The sequence below is a fragment of the Typopeltis vanoorti genome, chromosome 26, assembly GCF_054136105.1.
Source record: "Typopeltis vanoorti isolate ZY-2024b chromosome 26, IOZ_Tvanoo_1.0, whole genome shotgun sequence".
Lineage (NCBI taxonomy): Eukaryota > Metazoa > Arthropoda > Arachnida > Uropygi > Thelyphonidae > Typopeltis > Typopeltis vanoorti.
The window spans coordinates 27,112,808-27,138,178 of record NC_143574.1 but is presented as its reverse complement, the minus strand read 5'-3'; the positions used below and the strand labels follow the sequence as shown (position 1 = coordinate 27,138,178).

The 25,371-nt window shown below is 36.5% G+C and overlaps 1 protein-coding gene across 2 annotated transcripts in view; it reads left to right on the top strand.

The window, feature by feature from the left end:
- The window catches only part of LOC150092430 (calcium load-activated calcium channel), a 109,353-nt gene that overhangs the window by 247 nt on the left and 83,735 nt on the right, over positions 1-25,371 (top strand). The window contains exons 1-2 of one of the 2 annotated variants that reach the window (XM_090414891.1): positions 10-124; positions 20,311-20,388. In XM_090414891.1, coding sequence (XP_090271017.1) covers positions 20,325-20,388 — 64 coding nt within the window. In that variant the 5' untranslated portion in view covers positions 10-124; positions 20,311-20,324. Of the gene's footprint in view, positions 1-9; positions 125-20,310; positions 20,389-25,371 lie in introns of those variants that run through there. The other variant, XM_090414890.1, reaches the window with a different exon arrangement.

The window sequence follows — 25,371 nt, the reverse complement described above, 5'->3', positions numbered from 1 at the left end:
TAATAATGATTCCTTCGTGCTCAAACCTCAAGTTCAGTTGGAGTTGTATGAAATTTTAGCAGCGGTCTTGAAGGAACTTCTGTATGTGCATCACCCACCGGTTTTTAGGATATACCTTATTTGGGTCAGAAGAGAATCTAGTTAATGTATATGTGTTGACTAATTGCAAGGTAAACAGGTTTGTCTTATTTTTAGACACCGAAGTTTCAGGAAAGTAGTAGTTCAGGAACTTGCATATCTTTCCAACGAGTTACCTCTTTGAAAATAATGCCCCCTACACAATCCGTGGGGGTTGTCTGAATACAGTTTAGCTGTCATTATTGTAGGTTTGAATTATTAAAAGGCATATCTAAAAGTAATATACCATAATGAAATACAGAGTAGTATGATTGCATCTTGGATTTTTTTTTAAAATTATGTTTCTCCTTAAATGCTTTGAGGAAGAATGTAACTGAGTAGAATATGCTTCTCCTGAAGTTTCTGAAACACTGGTTTCTACAAATGAGACAAATAATCATTTGTTTTGCTTAATTCAGAACACCAAATTTATCCCACACCTAAAATATGTACTTTGTGTCTGTAATGAATACAAATGATCTGAGTGTATGAAAAATTTAGTTACTGAACACAAAATGACTGCAAAAATGAAACAATATACCAAATGGTTTTAACAGAACAGTAAAGTTTGATATGTATTCTATTTGTGACTGCCATGCATCAGAAAAATATATAGCAAGAAAAAACATTATTCTTATGCATGGTAGCCACAAGTGGAGTATATCAAACTTCACTAGCTCATACAAACTAATAAAACTTTGCCATAATAATTTCTATTCTTCCTTTTCAATTTTTCGTTATTCAGAAACTTAAAACATACTGTGACAGTACTCGAACGTAAACTGGATCCTTCATATATTGCCGAATTAAGAAATCAAGGGCTATCAGATCAGGAGAAAGTGGAAGCCAGGAAAATTTCCCAGTCTGATGATATGACAGTTCTGTGTATAATGTTTTTACATGATTCTGAATAAGCTTGGTTGCTCTAACCTGTTAATAAATAGTATCTGTCTTCATTTCTAGAATTTCAAGAAATAGCCAGATATCTTGTGTTAAAATAGAAGTTTTTAAGATACAGTAAGGACTTAAGCATCATCAGATTATTTATGCAAAACACTTTAGGATTATCTCTAATGTGCAGAAGCATGTTTGTAGAATTCTTATAACATTCGTGCCTGAATGTTATTTCTCTTACCATCATACTTTATGTTTTGTAAAGTGGAATGGTAAGAGAAATAATGTTTTATACATAAATAAAAATATAAATAAAGCAAAAACCAAAATAAAGAAATACGAGGAAATAAATTTAAGGTTGACCTATTACAAGAAGACATTATTAAGAATACTTAACTAATATAGACTAAAAAAAGCAATTTCAGAAAAATGTTATCAGTAATGAAATAGTCTCACTAAGAAAAATTCAAAACGAACACTAAATAAGCAGCATATGAAGCACTGGGATGGAAACAAAACAGCAAAATAGAAAAAACAAGATGGACTTCATGATATACGGAAGAAATAAAAGCACTTTCAGAAACCAAAAAAACTGCATTTCATAAACAGTTGTAAATTCAAGCTGATATATAGTAATCCCTCGATTAGCGTGTCATTTTTTTTGATACCCAAATTTGATTAGTGCGCCTATATATATTTTAAAAATAAATGTTACAGATTTTAAAAATTTTCTATCTATACATTTTTATGGCCAACTATTTTAAATATCACTCACCAGAATGAAATAATTTAGTTACCGATTTAAAACATTTTGCAAAGTTATTTTTAATGGCATATTACACTACTTCCATGTACACTATGTATAGTATATTCCAAATTTTTACCGCCGAAATTTATGTCGTCTATGTTCTGACAATACGCGAGACTATGTTGTTATAGTCTTGCGTATTGTGACAAACTGTGTTTTTGTGCTCTTAAGATGCTGGTTATAACACCAGCGAAATATCAGCAATAAGTTAATAAATTAATTATTTACTTAAAATTAATTAAACATTAATTAATTAAAATTATTTATTTATTTATTTAAAAATAATTAAAAATTAATTATTTACTAAATTAATTAATTAGTTTCTGTGTTCTAATATATACCGTTAAAAAATAAACAACATGTTATCCCTTATAGCATATCATATTCCATCCATGCCTGAATTCTTTCTTTCACCAATTTATCCAATATCTTAACCACCACCACTCCTGAGATGCTGATTGGACTGTAATTTGCTATTTCTGTCTTGGAGCCTCCTTTATGCATTGGGACTATTTTTGCCTTCTTTCCACTCCATTGGCACCTTCCCAGTACTGAGGCTTAAAATAAACAGCTTGGTCAGAGGAGCTGATAATGCCCTTGCATATTCTCATAATACAAAAGCTAATGTGCCATCTAATTCCATGGCTGTGTTCGTATTGAAATTCTACAATATTTTAAGCACCTCCATTTCTTCAACCTATATTTCTCCTATCAATCAATGTCACATCTGGCATTGCAGTATCATCACCTAGATGGTACACCCCTGCAAAATGCTCACTCAGTAATTCAAATGTTTGGTTTGGTTCTGTTACCTCTCCTTTCATAGTTGAAATCTCCATAATAATTTACTCATCTTGTACTCATCATCCTAATTTGCAACTGCATGTTATCTGCATTCTCCCATATACCCTCTGGATTATAATAGCTGCCAATTACATATTTAGTCCTGTTGCATTATTTCACACTAGATAGCCTCAAATGAACTGCCCTCTGAATTTCTGTCCCACTGATGTACTTCTACTCTTTTTGGCTTTAATTCCTTTGCTATCATTAGCAAACTCCCCCCCCCCCCTCATCCTGTCCATGCGGTTAGCCTAGTGGCTTTACGCTTCACAACCATATGCCCGGGAAAGGAGTGTCCTAGGTTCAATTCCCGTCGGTGACATAAGGAGCTCAAGGATCTTCCTCAGCCATAGTCAAGTTAGCTGGTCTTGGACATGGACAGTACGGTTTTTTCCTCCAGTTTATTCAGGGGTTTTTCATCCCGCAAAGCAGGCAAACCAGCCTTGAGAACTCAACACTACAGGACATAGGATACACCGGGGCATAGGGCTGACCACCTTATCCTGTGAATGGTTTGAGGTCCGATGATTAATAAATCCTCGACACCGCAAGGTAAAAGAGGGTAAAAAGGAAGATGAGATGATTCCTCTGCTATCATTAGCAAATTCTCCTCCCCCCATCCTGTTCCTTCTGTCCTCTCTGAAGACACTATATCCCTTGCATTCTATTTCTCTGTCTATATCATCCTTTGTCACTCACTAATGCCTGTTACTTTGGCAAAGTTGTGCTAACCAATGCCAAAAACTCCAACCTTATTTTGAATCTTTCTGGCATTAGTATACATAAACTGCAATACCTTCTTCATCTCGCAACCTCCTTTACACCTTGTGTTACTTAGCCAACTAAAGTTAACCTGAAGTGCTACATTTTACGTCACACGATCACTTTCTCACTTACCTCTAGGTTGCCTGAACCCATGCTCACCTGCATCCCCGCTAAACATTCTAGTTTCCCTGACTTTGTACTTCCAATCTCTCACTGAATAACACTTTCCCAATACTCCTGACACCAAATCCATTTGGATACAAGCCACTCACCTTATATAAATCCTTCCTTCCTTTCATTACAGTCAGTCCACAAATTTACAAACTCCACACCGTTCCTCCTGCACGATCTGAGCACTGACTCATTTGCAATCATAGCTTGCCTCTGTCATACTGTTGCAACACTCACAACTTTTACTTGCTCACTCTTCTTTTTACATGCACTAGCAACTCTTTCATGTCTTCTCACATACCACATTTATCACCTGCTAAATCATTTGTACCAGCCAAAATATACATCTCTTTCACCTTAAGTCTTTACATCCTTACAGCATCACTGACATCCTTTATCTTGGCTCCAGGGAAACATGATTTCATTACTCTCTTCTCAAGGACTCGTTGTATCAATGAATCACCATTAAAAAAAAAAAAAAAGCTTCTGTGTAATTGCCAGGCATTTCTCCAACCACTCAATCTCCTATTTTGTTCTGTGAAGAACTTCACATAAATTCACTATCTTTTCCATTACTATCCACCATTCATTTTCCATCAGATCATTTGTACAGTCATTATACAGTTTGCAGCATGAACTCGCTAATCGCATTATCATGCATTTTGTCTTCCAATAATAAACAACAAGGATTCCATAAGGGAAGATCATACACTGATGCTATATTTGTCTTAAAGCGAATAACAGAAAAAAGTAACAGAATTTAATAAATCAATATTTATTTGTTTGATTGGCTTTTCACGAAATCAGATTACGAGATGTTCTGAAAGTAGTAGCATCATGAAAGATACCCCTGCAAATTGTCAAAATGATCAAAGACATATATACATGAGATTATTTAACATAATTGCATGCAAAATAACAAATTAAATGGAATAAAAAAAAAAAATTAATTAATTTGGTTGGATATGCAGATACTGTAGCATTACTTGCAGAAAATTAAAATAATCTCCAAAAGCAATTATTCACACTCCAACAGATATGCAGCAGTTTTAACATTATTATTATTATTATTATTATTATTATTATTATTATTACATAGCACCTCCAGGGAGTTCAAAGACTCATCAAGGGAGGGTGCCTACTCTACAACTCTCAATTCCCATCATTCTGCCAGCTACAACTGCCTTCATCATCTATACCAACGGCATCTACTGCTGACTTCCACCACTGGTATTTTCACAAACAAACATCCATGCCCATGGTGGGATTCGAACCCGTAGCCTTTATGCATGAGAATCGATACACTAACCACTCGGCCAACCAGGCCGGCTCCAGGAAAACATGCAAATATCAAGAGAAATCAAAAACAATGTAATTGCAAAAGAACTAACCAGATGTCAATTAGAACTAAATGGAAAAAATTGGATCAAGGAATGAAATTTAAATACATAGGAATTACTGTGAACAGTGAAAATATAACACAGAACAGTCCCTGAAAGCTAATAAAATATCAGGATGTTTAGATTCAGCTATATGAAAAAATAAAGAATCCAACAAAATAAATAAAAGTGAGAATATATAAATCAGTAGTCTGATCGATATTGACATGTGCATGTGAAATAAGAATAGAACATTAAAAATACAACAGATAAATACAACATGTGAAATGAAAACAGTTAATAAAACAATTTGATAAAATAAAAATTTTAAAGATTTATGAAGAAGATCATCTACAATCCATAAACTCGGATTAAAAGGAGATTGGAAAAAATCAGCATGTTAATTGGATGGACCAAAAGAGAATAGAAATCAGTGAGAGACACTAGGAAATAAATATGACGAGATTAGTGGGTAGATCAAAAAAACAATGGACAGACTATCATAAACAGAAGTCATAATGTAGCACTTTGTTATTTGTAATGTTTTATAATTTTTGAGTTTATAGGAATCGAAGTCAAGATGCTCTCTCAGAATCATCTACATTCTTGGTTTAGGGAATGCAGTCCATTACATATTGCTTTCTGATGACTATGCAGAAGCTCTGAATTGCTTCTGCACGCTGTTGTGGTATTGGTAGTGGCCAGCCTGAACATTTGCATCTGGCATCTTGAAATCATTCCATATCACTTTTGAATTGAATCACTTAGTAGATTTTTATGACATTTCCTCCAAAAACTGTTGACTAATGGTTTCAGATTTTATGTAATGGAACTGATCATGTAGCCCAGTTTGATTCCACAAATTTTTGTCAGAACTGAGTCACTAATCATGTATGCTACAAAAATCTTGTTTTGAAATTGTAGTAATATAATTTCAAAATTTCCTGTGAAGTATGGTCTGCAAAAAAAAAAGATAAGTTTCAATGTTAATTGGTAACTGCCTATTATAACTTTAGTGTAATTTTAGTCTGGTTTGGTTGTGGTTGAGTGTGGTGTGCTCGCATTTCAAAGTTAATCAATTTGAAACACTTTTTCAGAATAACAGTTAAAGGGAAAATGGTAGTAAGAACAAGGCCATCCAGACGTATAGTGTGAAAGTCAAGTGTGTTAAGTAGTGTGAATTTTATAAAGATGGTTCATTGCCAGGAACGTATGTGTGGGTGAATGTGGCAGATGTTTTTGTTGAGAGATTAAACAAGAGAAGTGAAAGAGGGAGGGTAGTAAGAAAGTGTGATATGTTAATTAATTGCAGTGATTTGAATGAAAGTAAGGAACCGGAAGTGAAGAATACCAGATGAAAGGCTAGAGGCAGTGATGGATGTAAGACTAAGAATAATATCCAGAATAGTGAGCATGAGAATATGAGTGTGGAGAATGTGACTGTGAATACAGGAATAATTAAAATAGGAAAACTGGATGTAATGACAGAAATGAAAGTGTGCCTGACTGACAAAGCAAGAGCTGGTGTGACTGGAACTGAAGAAAGTTTGACTGATAAAGCAGTAGCAATTGTCGGAATGTAAGAGTTAAAGAATGAAATGATTAAGATGAGAAATGAAATGATGCATGTACAGAATGAAATTAGATGTACAGCAATTCCTCGATTAGTGTGCCTATATACATCTTAAAAATAAATGTTACAGATTTTAAAAATATTCTATCTATGCATTTTTTTATGGCTAACTATTTTAAAAAATCACTCACCAGAATGAAATAATTTAGTCACCGATTTAAAACATTTTACAAAGATATTTTTTAATGGCATACTACACTATTTCCACGTACACTATGTTCCAAATTTACCGCCAAAATTTATGTTGTCTTCTAATTACATAGCATTTTGATGATCCTATCTTATGCCTCCTTTGCAATTATTTTCCTTTTTTAATTTTTAAGTATTTTCCCAACCTTTAATCATGAATAAAAGAATTAGTGAGCAAAAAAGTGGAAATGTGAAAATGATTCGGCAAGTAATCTCATTGGAAGAAAAACTTGAAATAATAAAGAAAAATTAACAAAGCGATTCCAGAGCAAAGATGGGACAAGAATACAAAAATGAGTGAATTAACTATAAGAGCAATTTTAAGCAAAGGTGCTGAATACAAAGAGAAAGCTAAGGCTGCTTCAAGTTCATCATGCATGCACTCATAATCAAAGTATTATAATGACTGAGTTAGAGAGACTTATTTCTACATGAATTGAAGATTGTAAGCAAAAACAGATCCTGCTAAGCACTGACCTTATTTAATCAAGAGCATTAAGTCTCTTGCAACCTTGAAAGAAAGGGCTATCAATGATGGAAAAGAAGAAGAATTCCATGCTAGTGCTGGTGGGTTGAGCATTTCAAAAGGTGAAATAGCCTATATAATGTCTAATCATAGGCGAAGCTGCAAGTGCGGATAAGGAGGTGGCTGCAAAGAGATTTTGAAGAAAATAGAATGCGGAAAAGAAAATAGAATGTGGACTATTGTGACCAACAAATATTTAATGAGAATGAAACTGGCCTTTTTTTGAAGCAAATGTCTTCCAACAGTTTTTTTGGCCAAATCAGAGAAATCTCAGGCTGGTTATAAAGTCGCAAAGTCGAATGAAATTACTGCTAGCAGTATGCGAGCCATTTGGAAGCACATTCTTCCACATTGTGCAAATGATTTTAAAAGCTTTTCAAATGAATCTAAGTTAATTAAATCTCATTCTGAGAAATTGAGTGATTCTGACCTGCTAAATGCATGCATGGAAACTGGGCAAGAGCGTGGTTGACAAGGGTGTTAGAGCTAGGTTTTTTACTTGGAGAGTAGTGAATGAGTGGAATAAGCTTCCAGAGTCTGTTGTGGATGCTACGACCGTGAATGAGTTCAAGGCAAGATATGATAGATACTGTTCCAGACATGATGTTAGGGCCTCCCTCGATGAGTCTGTCGACTCCTTGGAGTTTCCCAGAACAACAATAATAATAATAAATTTAGATGCACAGAATATGCAGAAAATTTAATCACTGACAAGCCCCAAAGTGATTTCACAGAAACAATTTGAAAACTTAAGTATAAAGAGCTAATAAGCTTCATTTCGGCAATGAAAACATTACTTAAATTAAGGGGATATTAATTCCCACATAGTTTTAAAACCGAATAAGAAACTCAAAAGATTGGAATCAGAGAGTTTCTTGCCGAATATAGTAAACTATAAAGTATCGGCGGACGCTAGCGCTAGCAAATGCAAGTGATCCTAGTACATAGTACAATATGGGCAGCTCGTTGCAAAGGTGGAGGAAGAAGTTCATATCGCTATTCTTAGGTATTTTCCATAATGTAAAAACACATTTCCTAGGAAATGTATGCTGTTATTACATTATGGAGGGAGGTCACTACCCAGACCGGTTTCAGCCTTTTTTTGAGGCTTCATCAGTGAGTAGCTAGACCAATTAATCGGTCTAGCTTTTAATCGGTCTAGCAATTTAATTGGTCTAGCTACTCACTGATGAAGCCTCAAAAAAAGGCTGAAACCGGTCTGGGTAGTGACCTCCCTCCATAATGTAATAACAGCATACATTTCCTAGGAAATGTGTTTTTACATTATGGAAAATACCTAAGAATAGCGATATGAACTTCTTCCTCCACCTTTGCAACGAGCTGCCCATATTGTACTATGTACTAGGATCACTTGCATTTGCTAGCGCTAGTGTCCGCCGATACTTTATAGTTTACTATATTCGGCAAGAAACTCTCTGATTCCAATCTTTGAGTTTCTTATTCGGTTTTAAAACTATGTGGGAATTAATATCCCCTTAATTTAAGTACAATTTGAAAATATTTTTCATACAGTTAAAGCAGCAATGCTTAGAGGCTGACCCTGATGAAGAGAGAAACAGTAAAATTTGCAGTAGTAGAAGAGGCAATAGAACCATACCGTCAGTTGTATGAAAAAAAGAAACGGAATGTCTGCAAAACTACGTTAGATCAATTCTTTGTTAAGAAGTAGAATGATAAATTTATATTCTGAATATGTTTTATTGTCTTTCAGCTTCATGATTTTCTTTTAACTAGGCCCTGAGATATATCCTAATTCTTTTATAAAAAAATTAAAGTTTAAAAAGAAATTTGAGGAATGATTTATACTTTTTTCCCATAGGTTATTATATTCTATTAATGCACCTGTTTTAAAGAGCACATTAATCAAGGAATTGCTGTATAGTGGATATGAATGGAAGAGTGCTAAAGAATAAAAAGAAAGATGGAGAGAAAGAAGTAGTAAATGACTCAAGAATAGCAGTATATGGAGAATCTATCAAAATGTGTGGTGGATGAGAGGGTGCACAAAGTATGTTTTCCTGGAGGGAGAAAGAACAGAGTGATTGAAGCACTAGATATGAGAAGTAAGCATGGGATGGAGTCAGTGGTTGAGACGAATGATTTGGTTGGGAATAGGAAGAAAGTGAGATTGGATATCAGCAGGTTATTGAGAGAGTGAAAGGCAACAGTGTGGTAATAAGAGTAATTTGTGTGTTGCCCAGATATGACAATGATGAGTTGTGGAAGAGAGCACAGATCTTGAAGGGAATGTTAGTGGAAATGTGCGAAGAGCAGTCCAGTTTGTGGATGTGTGGGATGAGTTGGAGGGATGAATAGAACTGTGTAAGAGTGATGGACTGTATCTGAATGGTTTTAGAGTGACTCATTTTTGAAGGTTGCTGCTAGAAGGAAATGTAATGAGTGATGCAAACAAGTATCATTGGAAGTCAAAGATAACGTAAATGATCAGGAGTGTGGACTAGGTGAGACTGATGTCATTGTGAATGGAAAAGAGAATCATCAGGGAATGGGAGAATAGGAAAGCAAGTTGAACAGGCAAATGGGATAGGCCAGGAGGACACTATAAGAGTGGATTCTGAAAGTGATAATGAATATACACATGTGGATGGTCAGCATATGAATGGAATGGCCAGGAATACATGGGGGGGGGGGGGTGAGGCTATGTGGGACAGAAGATGAGAAGTCACAGATGGAGAGAGAACAGCATGACTGGGACTGGTTACAGAGCAAGCAATGAATTTGTTTACTTACAAATGCCAGCAGGAGAGTCAGAAACAAGGGAGCGAAAATTGTTGCATTGAATGAGTTTATTTGCCTGAAAATAGTTGGAGTAAGTTGAAACATAGTTGGATGAGAATGACATCTTGATGGGATAGAAATGGAGGAATATAATGTTTTTTGTGAAGATAGGAAAGAGAAGAAGGGAGAGGAGGGGGGGAAATGCTGATGATGATGATAGCAAGGGAATTATATCTGTGCAAGGCTGAGATACAAGGGAACTACAGGCCAGGGAATGTAGAAGGTGGTTTCAAAGAAATGTATAGGCAACTTGACTTAGTGAGCAAGCAACAGGTGATCATTATGGATGATTTTAATTATGGCAATATTGATTGGAATGAAGAAATAGTATCAGGGAATAAGGAGAATGAATTTTTTGAACTCTTAAGGGACATCAATCTCAATCTTAGGCAGTGTGTGTAATTGAGAGCACACGAGGGTTAATAGTCTTAATTGTGAATGGAGTGTCAAATCTTCCCCTTGTTGGAGAGAGAGATTATGGAAAGCTTAGGAGACAACTGGCAGCTGTAGTGTGGAAAGAGGAGTTGAGTGAGAAGGATATAGACACTGCATGGGCATTGATAAAGAGCTATTTAGGTCAGAGTAAAATGATCGAAGCATGAAATCTGGAAGAACGCACTGTGGAGAATGTTGGTAATGATCAGTTGATGAAGAGTACAAACAGCATGCCAGAAGGCAACTCGGTAAAGGCATCAGAAGTGCAGCATGGTGCTCGATATGTGGCAAGTAGAAGGGAAAATGACTATGGGAGGATGCTAGTTTGTGACATTGGCAGATTGGTAATCAATGCAGAAGCTATAGTTGAATTATTCAATGATCAGTTTATCAATGTATTTCATCCTCATGAAGGCAATATCAACAGAGGATGGAATGTAAAGGGTATGGCAGAGAAGGGAATGATGGTGAATTAGCAGGAAATGTATGAGGAATTAAGTAAACTTAATGTTAATAAGACAATAGGATTTGACAGTATATTGCCACTTGCCTTGAGAGAATGTCCTATGGAATTAATGGCACCTTTGCCACAACTATTCACGAGTCTTGCAACAGGGCAAATCCCAAAGGAATGAAGTTGTGAAAAATTGTTCCACTTCACAAAGTGAGGGATAACTCAAGCTATAAATTATAGGCCAGTCTGTATGTCTGGGGTTATTGTTAAAGTATTAGAGAAGTTAGTGAGGACTAGGATTCAGAAGTGTGTTGATAATAGCAGTATTTTTTATGATGGTCAGCATGGGTTTGTTTTGTGTGTGGGGGGGTGGGTAGGAGATTCATGTTTCAGCAGTCTGCTTGCATATTACAACAAAATGACAAATTCACTGGATAATGAGATGCATATCTGGAGATGTACTTGGATTTTTTCAAAGGCCTTTGATAGACTGCCACATGACAAGCTAGTAGCTAAACTGAAACAGAGGGGATTAGATAGCAAACTGGTAAGTTGGATAGCTGATTGTCTGTCAGACAGGTATCAGTAGGTTGTATATGGAGGAATGGTATCCCAGAAGAGGAAGGTCATAGTGGAGAACAAGGATCTGTTTTGCAACCATTATTGTTTAACTTATATGTAATGACATAGGGACTGGCTTAATTGGACAGCTGTTTGCTGATGATGCAAAATTGGGAAGGGCTATGAAAAGTAGAGCAGACGTCACATTGCAGGAGAATCTGAATAGACTATGTGAGTGGGAAAGAAAGTGAAGCTATCAGTTTATTTTGCAATGTGCAGTATTATGTGCATATACAGTGGTGTACCTGGATTTTGCAAAAGCTTCTGATAGACTACCACACGACAAGCTGTTAAATAAATTGAAACAGATGGGATTGGATAACAGACTTCTGAGTTGGATCAGTGACTGGCTGTCAGATATCAGAAAGTTGTATATAGGGGGGGGGGGGGGTTCAGTGTCCTGAAAGAAGGTCACTAGTGGTGTACCGCAGGGGTCAGTTTTGGGATCATTGTTGTTCAGTTTGTATGTTAATGATATTGGGATGGGTTTAACTAGTGATATGCAGATGATGCGAAATTGAGAAGAGCAATTCAGAGTCAAGAAGAGATGTTATGGCCTTACAACAGGAGGAATTGAATAGATTGAATTAATGGGCAGGTCAGTGGAAAACTATCAGTTCAATGTTGCAAAGTGTAAGGTTTTGAGATTGATTAGCAATGATGGAATGCAATGCAAAGTATACACTTGGTGGGGAAACTTTAAAGGAAGTAGAGGAAATAAGAGATCTAGGAGTGATGGAGGACCTGAAATTCAGGTGCCACATTGCACAAGTTGTGAGGACGTCACATCGAATAAAGGCAATGATGCGAAGGACCCTGACATGCAGAAATAGAGGTTATGATGCCATTGTATAAGACCTTGATCAGGCCTCACATGGATTATTGTGTGCAGCTTTGGTCGCCGGGTTTTCATTGTGACTAGGATATGTCAAAAAGGGTCCAGAGAAGATTCACAAAAGTGGTATTAGGAATGTTGAGTATGAGGACAGATCGAGAGAATGTAAATTGCAAAGCCTCGTGAACAGGAGGAAGGGGAGGGATATGATTGGGACATATAAGCTAGTCAGGGGGGTTGTTATCAGGTTGATGGAAGAGATTTTTCAAAGAATGGGAGAGGGGAGAGAGAGAGTAGAACAAGAGGCCATCACTGGAAACTGTATAAGGAGGGTATGGTTAGAGGAGTGAGGAGCATGTTTATTCATGGAGAATGGTTGGTGAATGGAATGCATTGCCTGAGCGTATTGTGAATGCAGACACATTGAATCAGTTTAAGATCCAGTTGGATGAGCCTTGTGTGCAATAGTGTGTACATCCCATGATGAGTCTCTTATTCCCTAGAGGTTAGATAATAATAATAATGAGGAGGACATTGACATGCAGAAACAAAAACAAAGAGGTTATGCTTCCCCTGTATAAGGCTTTGATCAGGCCATATATGGACTACTGTGCAGTTTTCTGCATCCTCGTTTTCAGGGGGGATGAGGATGTATTGAAGAAGGTTTACTAAGTTAGTGTCATATCTGTGGAATATCAGCTACGATGATTGAGGGAATGCAACTTACAGAGCATTGTTAATGGAAGACAAGCAGATGTGACTTAGACATAAAAGCTGGTGAAGGGTTGTTACCAGATTAATAGAGAAGGTATTTCATCGAGTAGAGGGAGGCAGGGGTAGAATTTGAGGCCATCCATGGAAGTTGTATAAGGAGGGTGTGATTAGAGGAGTGAGGAGCATGTTTATTCATGGAGAGTGGTTGGTGAATGGAATGCATTGCCTGAGTGTGTTGTGAATGTAGACACATTGAATCAGTTTAAGATCCAGTTGGATGAGCATTGTGTGCATGAGTCTCTTATTCCCTAGAGGTCAGATAATAATAATAATAATGAGGAGGACATTGACATGTAGAAACAAAAACAAAGAGGTTATGCTTCCCCTGTATAAGGCTTTGATCGGGTATATGGACTACTGTGCACAGTTTTGGTCACCTCGTTTTCAGCGGGATGAGGATGTATTGAAGGAGGTTTGGAGAAGGTTTACTAAGTTAGTGTCACGTCTGTGGAATATCAGCTATGATGATTGAGGGAATGCAACTTACAGAGCATTGTTAATGGAAGAAGAGCAGATGTGACTTAGACATAAAAGTTGGTAAAGGGTTGTTACCAGATTAATGTAGAGAAGGTATTTCATCGAGTAGTAAGGGAGGCAGGGGTAGAACTGGAAGCCATCCATGAAAGTTGTATAAGGAGGGTGCGAGTAGAGGAGTAAGAAGCTGGTTCTTTGCATGGAGTGTGATTGGTGAGTTGAATGTATTATCTGAAAGTGCAGCGAGTGTGGAAATTGTGAATGGGGTTGAGGCATGGCTCGACCTTTTGCCATGAGAGATTATAGACCTCCTGTGGTGAGGTCTTGGATTCCATGGAGGTCAGATAATAACATAAGTATTGTTTCTGTATGCTATTTTCATTACAATTTTCAAACTGCTCAGATCCCTTGTTGGATCAAAGCATATATAATATGCTATGCCATACTAATAGAAAACTTGATTACTAGTTTCCTATTAGCATCTTTATTTTATTATTATTATTATTTTTTCAAATTTGCTTATTTGGTAAGATTCCAGTATCTTCGGTTCTTACATTTGTCTTCATTTATCAACTACTCTGATCCATCTACATCCTTTCAAGGAAAGACTTGTCATTGAGTTCTTGTCATTGGAAACATTTATTTCTACTATTCTTTCATCTTCCACACTTTTCAGTCGCTATACCTTACATTGGTTTTGGTCTGCTTATATTTCTTGAAAACTGACTAGTAATATCAGTTTTCTTCCTGTCTTCACTTTAGTCATACTGTTGCTCTTCTGCATTTCCCTAATTTTCCTCAGAACTCTCATTAATAATATCTGGTCTGCAATTTTATTTTATTTCTGACTCATCATGTAGACCTTTAGACTGATTTCTTTTGCTCTGTGAGACGAGTAGTACCTAAACTGATTATTGGAAAAACATAGGTTCAGTCATAAAGAAACCTGCAAACTACAATTGTAACCACCAGTTGAGTTCAAAATATTTGATCTGGCATTAATAATGATACCTGAAATGTTCAGTGTGAGTTGCGGGAAGTATCTCACACTGGCTATTTGGAAGCATATTTTTTCTCCTACAAAACTTTTTCCTACTTAAATTCTAATTACTGAGTTCACTCGTTTAGAGGAAAAAACACACATTTAGGAATAACAACTATTTATTATTAAATTATTAGATCAATATTTGACCATAGTCTCCAAGGCATTTTCATGGACACAAGATGCACATCTCTGTGCAGCAGTACAGTGTATAAGTAGGAAGGCAAATAAACACTGAGTTTAAAATGGATCCTAAAGTCCTAGGTGGTGCTTTCTTTAAGTGCAGTGATGATCTTGCTTATTCAGCTGAAGGTCTCAAGATGATTTTCCAGATTTTGGGACAAGATCCTCTCTATTATCTACATCATCCTATAGATACTAGAATGATGTAGATGTAGAGAATCTTTTTGTGATGAGCAGATAACGATTGGTAATTTTTGGTGTGGTTTAAAGGAAGTCTGTGTCTTTTAAGAATGCATGAATTTTTTTTTCTGAGATGTCCTGTATGAACACTTTCAGGAAGCCATAAACTGTAAAACACTTTAGCTATATAATCCTAGATCCCCTTTTTCTCCATTGCACAAAATAAAGACATGAGCAGAATAATGTACCCCTTAAGACTTATAGTCCATATTATTGGTTCCCCTACATGTAAATTCATCAAACATTTAGCTCAGGAGCACTTTTGATTTATGGATTGCACAAAATAAATATGTAAGTAGAATACCCTTAAGACTTAGAGTCAATAGTATTGGTTCCCCTACATATAAATTGGTCAAACATTTAACCTAGGAGCTCTCTTTCTTATTACTAGCTGAACTGCCTCCCATGTTAAAAATTCTTTGCTCTTCAAATCCTGCTTGTCAGACATAATCCTTAAAGAGACTGATATTATGGACTGTTTTGATATAATCTGCTTATTACAAATGTACCCCTAAAAGAAACCCCAGAACCTATTCAAACTCTTCCTTATGATATAATAGTCTTTTTCACTTTTAGCATCCACTCTTACTATTTACCAGGAAAAACAAAGTGTGGAGATGCTTGTGTGATAATAATTTACACTATTACATACAACTATTCTGATGTGTCATGCCGCATCATTGACATAGGTCACTGGATTCACTGGTGGGGGGAGGACCTCCCTGTTATACAGAAGCAGTTGTGTTTTGACAATTAATGTAATAAAAATCATCTGGGATTTGACTTGTTGATCAAGCTTTCTGCATTATGAGATGAAGACAGTATATGTTTCGCCTCCATATTTAAGCATTTCAGGTCAGATATCAACTGTGCCAGTTTAGGTTATTACAGTTTACTTTGCTATAATCATAGAGACCAAAGGAATAGTTGTGGCAGTGAATTTCACCTAGCATATCATTAACACTATGCTGGTCTTTCAGTAGTGTTTGTTATAGTGAGTGAATACTATAAATTGGTATTTGCTACAGTAAGGGTTGTTTCTAATAGCTCTTTTATTAGAAACCCTGAGCTAATAAATTATTCTGTCCAAAACTGATACTTTCTGCCACTATTTTATTACTGGTTATCTCACTGTAGTAAAATTTCAGCATAATCACTTCATCTATCCAGATTATTCTTACCATTATCATTTTTATTATTATTATTATTTAATCAGTGAAGTATTTATGCTTACATGCTGGTTTGTACTCATTCGATTTAATGGAATGAACACAAGTTTAATGAGTTGACCCTATATTTTGTCTCAGTCAAAGAGACATCAGAGATACAATCTTAAAATTTTAAAAGCACACAAAAACACTCAAAACAATTAAGTGGAAAAATTAGACTCAAAGCGGAAAGGCCTATGAGGGGGGGTGCTCTGTATAGCTACTGTTGGCTAGCCTTTGGGAGGCCTAAGAATTAAAGATTCCCAAATCTTGGGAAGTTTAACACAAACATATTTCTTAAGAATAGGTTGGTTTTTCAAATCTGCTAATTCTAAGAAAAGTCGTTTAAGTTTATATTTGTTGTGTTCAAGCATAGTTTTTTTTACATTTGATTCTGTGCAAGGTATCCAAAGTATGTCAGCTATACCAGACTGATTAGTTATGGCACTAGATGTATTTCTTGTGTTTTAGATGGATGTAGGCAGATCTAGTTTGACCATAATAAAATGTAAGAACAAGGAATCTCATAAACACCTGGAGCAGAGAGAGAGAGAGAGGGAGGGAAGGATTAGTTCTTTGGGAGAGTGGATAAAGACAGCCAGTTTCAGATTAAGTTTGAAAGAAGTGTAGAGATTATATTTCTTTAGAGTTCGGGCTGTTTTTTTCTGAAGTACCTTGGATACTTTGAATAGTAGTAACATTACTGTAGTCAGTATATTGAGAGGGACATCAAGAGATGGGAGAAACAACCAATTTGTTAATCTCTTTGGCATCATAACCATTGGATAGGAAGATCTTGTGAATAAATGAGAGTTCAGATGAAAAGGGAAGCCTTGGTAGAACAAAGAATGGAGGCTATCTTGATAAGGGTTTTGAAAACACCATATTGTTGAGACTGGGGGATGATGGGAAAGTTGTGTATCTATCTGTGGGTGGATACCGAGAAAGAAAAGGTGCTTTTGAAACCTGTGAAACTGCATTCAGCATTGCATAATGATTTCTGTGTACAGAAATGATTATGCAATGCTGAATATAGTTCAAAAAGTTTCAAATCCAAATGGGTTGGTAATAACATTATACAAGGATAACTCTGGGTTCAATGGGATGTTGAAATGCATCATCTGCATAATGCCAGGCGTATCCAAAATAAAGGGGAATTTCTGGCATTGGAAGCTTGACTTGGCCCAAAATTGTGGGTATCAGTGAAACCTGGTTGACAGAAAATGGTAAAGTGACAGGGATAGAATATAAAGGTATATTGTATTTTCATGAAGGCTAGCAAAAATAGGACAGTTAGGTGGGGTATTTCTAATGATAATTGAAAACCTTCAACCAACAAAATTAGAAGTTAAAGTGGATTTTTAGGTCGAGGCAGTCTGGTGCAAGATAGAAGCCAAGAAGATAAAATATACTGTTGGTTGCTGCTATAGACCATGAGGTCTACAGCTAGTCATGCATTGGCAAATTAGCACAATGAGTGCAGGCCAACTAATTATTATTGGGGACTTCAATAATGGGAACATAGATTGGAGGGAATAAAGAGAACATGGTGAGATGGAAGTGGAATTTATATAGTTGCTAAGAGATAATTACATGAAGCAGCATGTCATGGAGGGAACCAGGGGAGGTTTGAGAGTGCTAGGTATGATAATAGTATCAGGAGATGTATCCATAACTAAGGTAGACACTCTACCTCCAATTGGAGAGAGTGACCATGCGGTCTTGTTCTAGGAGGTTGCTAAATATCAGGAAATGTCTGTCATAATTACCAACTATAAAACTGGTAATTATGACAGACATGAAGCATCATGGAGTAGTGTCATGGTTTGAGAAGTTACAAGGAAACTATCAGTAGTGCATGGGAAGTAGTGAGGGATTGTTTGAGAGAAGTGATATCACACTGTTCAGTTGGATAAATCAAGTGGGAAGTTAAGTGGACTGGAGGTAATATAAAGAAAATGTAATCAGCACATTCATCAGCAGCAAAGTGCAGGCAAGAAGGGTGAGAAATCAGATTAAGAGAAAATTAGCTAAACAGGCCAAAGTAAATCCAAAAGAGGTTTTTTATGGGGCAAATAAGAAGGAAAATTACTGTAGAAGTAAAAAAAAATAGTTGAGTTGCTGAGGATCACTTTGCATGGGTGTATCATCCAGGTGGAGATTTTGCAGTTGCTGATGTGACAGAGACTAATGTGAGAACTGAGGTAGACAAACAGGAGGTGCTCAGCATAATGAAAATATCAAGGTGAAAACATCAGTGGGACGGATTAACACATAGCACATGGTCAGTCCGTATGCCATGTGAATGCAAGAGAATAGGGCAGTTCATTGATGAAATTGTTTAAGCTATGATGTCCCATTCAATGAGACATCATATTTGACTCAGACAAATATTGTTTAAATGTTGAATTACAAGAACTTTCTCTTTATGCTCTAGTAATAAAGATCTGAATTCAAATCCCATCTGTGGTGCAAAGAATTTTTCTAGATCTCTGTCAGGACTGTTGAGACAGTCTTGAACACAGCAGGATTATTCTCCTGCAACTTGTGGTTTAAAAAATAGTTATCTGCTGAACAAACTGGTCTGAGATTATATGCAGTTGACTTCTTGTGTATGGAATCTGTTAACTTACACACATACACACACACACACACACTATATATACAGGGTGTTCGGGATAAATTTGACATATTTATAATTAATTATATTTTTCCGTAAGTTACATGTATTAACACACACTTCTCTTCATTTAAAAGGTTGGACCCTTCTTCATTCATATACAAGATGTCAGAAAGGATGGATAGCTGGAACCCACCTGAATCATGGAAGAGAATAACTTGTATCATGATCATTCGTGCCGGCCATCAAAATAAGGATATTTCGACTGCTGCCCAATGCTCCCTGAATACAGTAAAAACAATCAGGCATGAACTAGAGACTTGCAATGGTGACTACGAGGATGTAGCAAGAAGAAAGATCCCTAGCAGACGATCTGATTGCGTTCGTACAGCAGAATTCCTCGCAAATCTGCAGGAACAGGTGTTGAAGATCCCTGGCATTGGAATTCAGATGGCTACGTGGAGTTGCTAAACACTGTAGTCAAGCCCTGGATAACAAGGGTAGCCAATGGTAGGCCGTATGTATGGCAGCAGGATTCGGCCCCTTGCCACACCTCTGGGAAAAGTCAAAAATGGTTGTCTGAAATTTTCTACGACTTCACCAGTCCAAATGTTTGGCCTCCAAACTCCCCAGACCTTAACCCCATGGATTATTTTGTATGGGGCACAGTTGAAAAAGACACCAATCGCACTTCCAGTAATACAAAAGCCCAGTTAATGGATAAAATTAAAACAGTTTTTGCGGCCCTTCCCAGGGAGACTGTAGCATCAGCTTGTTCGAGGTTCCGAAGCAGGATTGAAGCTGTGATCGATGCTAATGGTGGTTATTTTGAGTAAATCTTGTTGATAGTATTGTAATTAACTCTGCCTGTAATGTTTTTTGTCAATTCATTAAATTTAATAGATACAAAGAAGATTTTCTTTTTCCTTACGAAACTGTCAAATTTATCTCGAACACCCTGTATATATATATATATATAAGTTAACAGACAGACATAATATAATGATACCTTATGGCTTTTAGCTGCTTCGGCAATAATTTAAAATAATTCCCAAATGAAATTCTAGTGATTATTCTAGAAATTTGATGTTTGGTGTGCCCTAAGCTTGCTTTTCAGAACCATGGATATAAACAAAATACAAAGAAAATTTTTGAATGGAATACAAATTATATTTCTTAAAAATTAACTTGTCTGTAGATAGTTAACATAATTTAATTCTTAACAGTATATAATTTAGAAATCAAGATATTTTTATAGGTATGTATATCGTTTTTATAGGTCTAACATGGCTAATGGTTTATCGCACAGAAAAGTATCAGAAGCTAAAAGCTGAAGTTGAACGGCAAAGCAAAAGATGTAAGTATATGATGCCAGTGTTTATATACAAAGAGTGTTAGTCATTTTTTATTTTATTTTATTTTATTTTTTTAACATATTTTTCCTAATTCATACAATTTTTTTATTGATGATCGTTAATCATTCTTGAGAAATGACAACACTAGAAATATTGTGTATTGCTGTTAAAATGCAATGCTGAAACAAACATTCACATGTAAAGATACGGATGTCATTTTGTCTCTTCACAATAGTCTCACTTGGACTATTGTGTGCAGATCTGGTCTCCTGATTTCCGTTGTGATTCTGATATATTGGAGAGAGTACAAAGGAGTGTGTTAAAGATGATATCAGGATTGTGGAATACTGATTATGAAGACAGATTCAGAATTTTAGACCTCAGACACTAGCAAATAGGAGATATGATCGAGACTTACAAACTTCTGAAAGGATCATATCTCCTCAGATCTATACAGGATTTCAATTGATGTAATTTTTCAATTTATGGAGGATGGAGAAAGGACAAAGCGTATCCTTGGAAACTGAGAATGAATGCTGCTAAGAAGGGAGTGAGGGCTAGATTTTTCTCTCATAGGGTAGAACGTGATTGGAATGGATTACCATTGGATGTTGTGAGTGATTAACTGGTGCATGTAGTATGTAGCCTCCCTCGATGAGTTCCTCACTCCCTGGAGGTCTTTCTTAATAATAATAATAATAAAATAGAATTGTTGTTAGAATATGAGTGTGAGTACAGGAATAACTGTGAAGAGCTGGGTACAGTTTCTCAAGTTTTGAATCTAAATGGGCAGGCAATGACATTATATAAGAGTAACTGTGGGTTCAAGGGGATGGCAAAATGCATGTACACAAAATGCCCAAAGTATCAGAAATAAAGGAGAGGAGTTTTTAGCATTAGTCAGCTCAGCTTGGCCAAAATAATTGTCATCGGTGAGACCTGGTTGTCATGGAATATAGTTACAGGTATAGAATGTAATGGATATTGTATTTTCAGAAATGATAGAGGAAATAGGACAGGAGGAGGGGTATTATTAATGATAACTGGCAAAGATCTTCAACCAAAAAATAGAAGTTAAGGAAGATTGTAGATCTGATGGAAATGGTTCATTTGAGGCTGTCTGGTGTGAGATAGAGCCAATAGGACAAAATATACACCTGAGGAAGGGATAAAGAAGAAAATATGGAGGATGATATGTGTCAACAGATTAGCACAATGAGTGCAGGCTGAATAATTATCATGGGAGACTTCAACTATTGTGATATAGATTGAAGGAGGAAAGGGCACATGGTCAAATGGAATTTATACAGTTATAAAGGGATAATTACCTGAAACAGCATGTGATGGACGGGACCAAGGGGGGTTTGAGAGTGTTGAATCTGGTAATAGCATCAGAAGATCTATATATAACTGCAGTAGCAACTCTACCCTCCAATCTGGGAAAGTGACCATGCAGTCTTGTCCTGGGAGGTTGCTCAACATGTGGAAATTTCATTCAGGAAAGGATTTATGTGGAGCTACAAAGCTCGTGATTATGACAAACTTAGGAGGGAAACTTGGAGTAGTGCTGTGATATACGAAACAACATCAAATAAATGTCATTAGTGCAAGGGAAGCAGTCAAGGATTGTTTGAGCAAGGCAGTATTAGGCTGCATACCCAGGGTTAGGAGGATAAACCAAGTAAGGATCGAGTGCATAAGTAGCAATATAAAGCAGGAGCTGCAAAAAAATAAATAAATAATTATAATAAAAAGCATTGTGGAAGGAATATAAACAAAAGGTGATCAGCATGCTCATGAGCAGTATAAAGCACAAACAATAAGGGTAACAAGTATAGTAAGGAAGGCTAAATCAGATTACAAGTGAAAATTAGCTAAGCAGGCCAAAGTAAATCTAAAAGAGTTTTATTGCTACGTAGCAAGTAAGAGAAAGAATGATTATGGAAAGATAATTTTACTCGGTGTTGATGGTAGGAAAGTGAAGCAAAAGAAATAGTTCAGTTACTAAGTGATCACTTTGCAAGGGTATATCATCCAGGTGGTTACTTTGCAGTTAATGAGGTGACAGATATGAGTATTGAGGTAGATGAACTGGAGGTACTCATTATATTGAAAAATATTAATATGAATACAACAGTAGGCCTGGACGGTATGTCAGCTCGTGTGCTACTAGAATGTGCAGGTGAACTTGCAGTGCCTTTTACGAAGTTGTTTAATCTAAGCCTCAGCTCTGGCAATGTCCCAAGGGAGTTGAAAGAAAGTAAGATAGTTCCATTACATAAAGGTAGCTCCAAGACAGAAGTAGCAAATTACAGCCCAGTTAGTATCTCCAGAGTGGTGGTTAAAGTATTGGGAAAGTTGGTTAAAAGTAAAATTCAAGAATGGGTGGAGAGGAATATGATACTCTATAGAGAGGGGGGGGACAGCATGACTTTGAAAAGGTAGGTTCTGTCTTAGTAATTTATTCACATTTTATAATCAGGTAACAGCAGAATTGGACAAAGGAAATGGCTACACCATTATTATACTATTGGACTTTGCAAATGCATTTGACAGAATATCACATGAAAAACTATTATATAAGTTGGAACAAATTGGGAATGGATATGAAGGTGGTGGTGGGATAGATGGGGGGAATGACTGATAGACAGACATCAGAGGATGGTGTATGGTGGAGTGGAATCAAAGCGAATGGGGGTGCCCCAGGGCTCAGTACTAGGACCTCCCATTCAAGTGGCATCTCCTATCCAGGAGATTGACTACCAACCATGATATGACTCGCAGTTAACTATGGATGTAACAACATGTGGTGAGGACCCTATCTCTTTCACATATTGTAAGTATTCATGGCTGTAAATCCGTGTGTGTTAATGGGCTGGTTTGCCTGTTCTGAGGAACGAAAAACTTGAGTTTCCGGATGAAAAAACCCTCTACCTCTGTATGAGACTGGCTAACTCACCTTTAGTTGAAAGAGTACTAGTTAGTTTGTACATTAACGATATAGTGGAAGATTTGAAGGGGAATATTAAGTTGTTTGCTGATGATGATGATGAATACTTGATAAAGGTGATGTAGATATCTTACAAGATGATTTTAATAAATTGGCAGTGTGGGCAAAGGACAATGGTTATCAATTCAATTTTGTAAAATGTAAGGTGCACTTTGGGATGAAAAGATTACACACTTCATATTATATTGATGGTTTAGTTTGCAGGAAATTGATGAGGCTGTTGATGATGGTGGATAGAGATTTAAAATTCAGAGGACATTGCAAGAGTTGGCAGAATAGCTCAGAGGATTACTTATATGTTGAAAAACATATTTACAAGTAAAGATAGGGAGGTTATTATCCCTCTTTATAAGGCTATGATTCAGCCATATGTTGACTACTGTGCACAGATTTGGTCACCTTCATTTCTTGGGGATTGGGAGGTTGTGGAGAGCATTCAGAGTTGAGTGACCAAGCTGGTGATAGGTCTGTGGAATGTTCTCTATAAGTATAGATTGAGGGTGTGTGGGTTGCAGAGTTTAGCTGACGGGCAGAGGAAAGGGGATATATGGTAGAAACTTATAAGTTACTAAAGGGAATCTATAAGATTGACACAGAAGAAATTTTTCAGTATATGGAGAATAGGGGTCACACTTGGAAGTTGTGTGAGTGTGGTTAGTAAGCATTTGTGGACCAGGCTGTAAATTTCTTTGCTTGGAGAGTGGTGAGTGGAATGGATTGCCAGCAGTGGTTGTGAGTGCCCTGACAGTGAAGAGGTTTAAGGAGATATGATGGGTATTGTGTTAATGGATAGTGGGTCTCCCACAATGAGTGTTTTGACTCCATTGACTACCCATTAAAATAATAATAGTCTAATAGCAGTCTGATAGTCTAAAGAAGAAATATAATTGGAATTACAGTCAGCTCTCACTGTAATAAATAAATCAACTTGCTCACTATACTAGACTATTGAGAAGTTCCAAAGTCCCATAGGTACAATGCTATTCTAAAAGAAATTGATTAATACAAACTATCTACTATAACAAACTGTTCCTATAAGATTGTTTAAGAGAAAGTCATCTGTCAAACTTAATGCTTATTATTATCATCATCATCTGAGACCTCCATGGAGTCAAGGACTCATTGAGGGAGATCATACATCACCCACACTGTCATACCTTCTCATAAACTCATTCACATTAGATACACTCATTACTTCAACAGCAAACTATTCCAAACTCGCTGTGCTATGAGAGAAAAATCTAGCTCTTACTCCTTTCTTTACCATACATAAACTCGACCACCCATTCAGAATCTTATAGACTTCTATCATATCTCCTGTTTATCATGTCTGCAGTCCACAAACTCTTGATCTGTCCTCATAATCTGCATTTCATAATTCAAACGTAATCATTGTAACTCTTCTTTGCACCCTTTCCACAGCATCTTTATCTCCTCTGAAAACCCAAGAGCCCAAATCTGCACAGAGTAGTTCAGGTGTGGTCATACAGGGCCTTTTAAAGAGACAAAATGATTTCTTATCCTATGTGTCAATGTTTGTTTCAGCATTGTAGTTATCCTTTGGGTTGTATTTGTAATTTCCACTTTGACCTTTGAACTTCAAAGTGTGGTTAGTAAGGGTGTGTGTACTAGGTTCTTTGCTTGGAGAGTGGTGAGTGAGTGGAATGGATTGCCAGCAGTGGTTGTGAGTGCCCCAACATTTGTCCATGATAACTGCAAGATCCCTAGCCTCATCAATTTCTTGTAACATAATAACACAATTTAATATGCCAATGGAAATTTCATCATGCCAAAGTGCGTAACTTGACACTTACTAACATTGAATTGCTAGCTGTTATCATTTGCCTTAAATTTCAGCCTATTCAAATCATTCTGTAAATACTGGATATCAGTAGCATTCCTGATCGCCATGCCTAATCTTTGCATCATCAGCTAACAATCAAATATCTGCTGTCAAATCCTTCTCGTATTATTA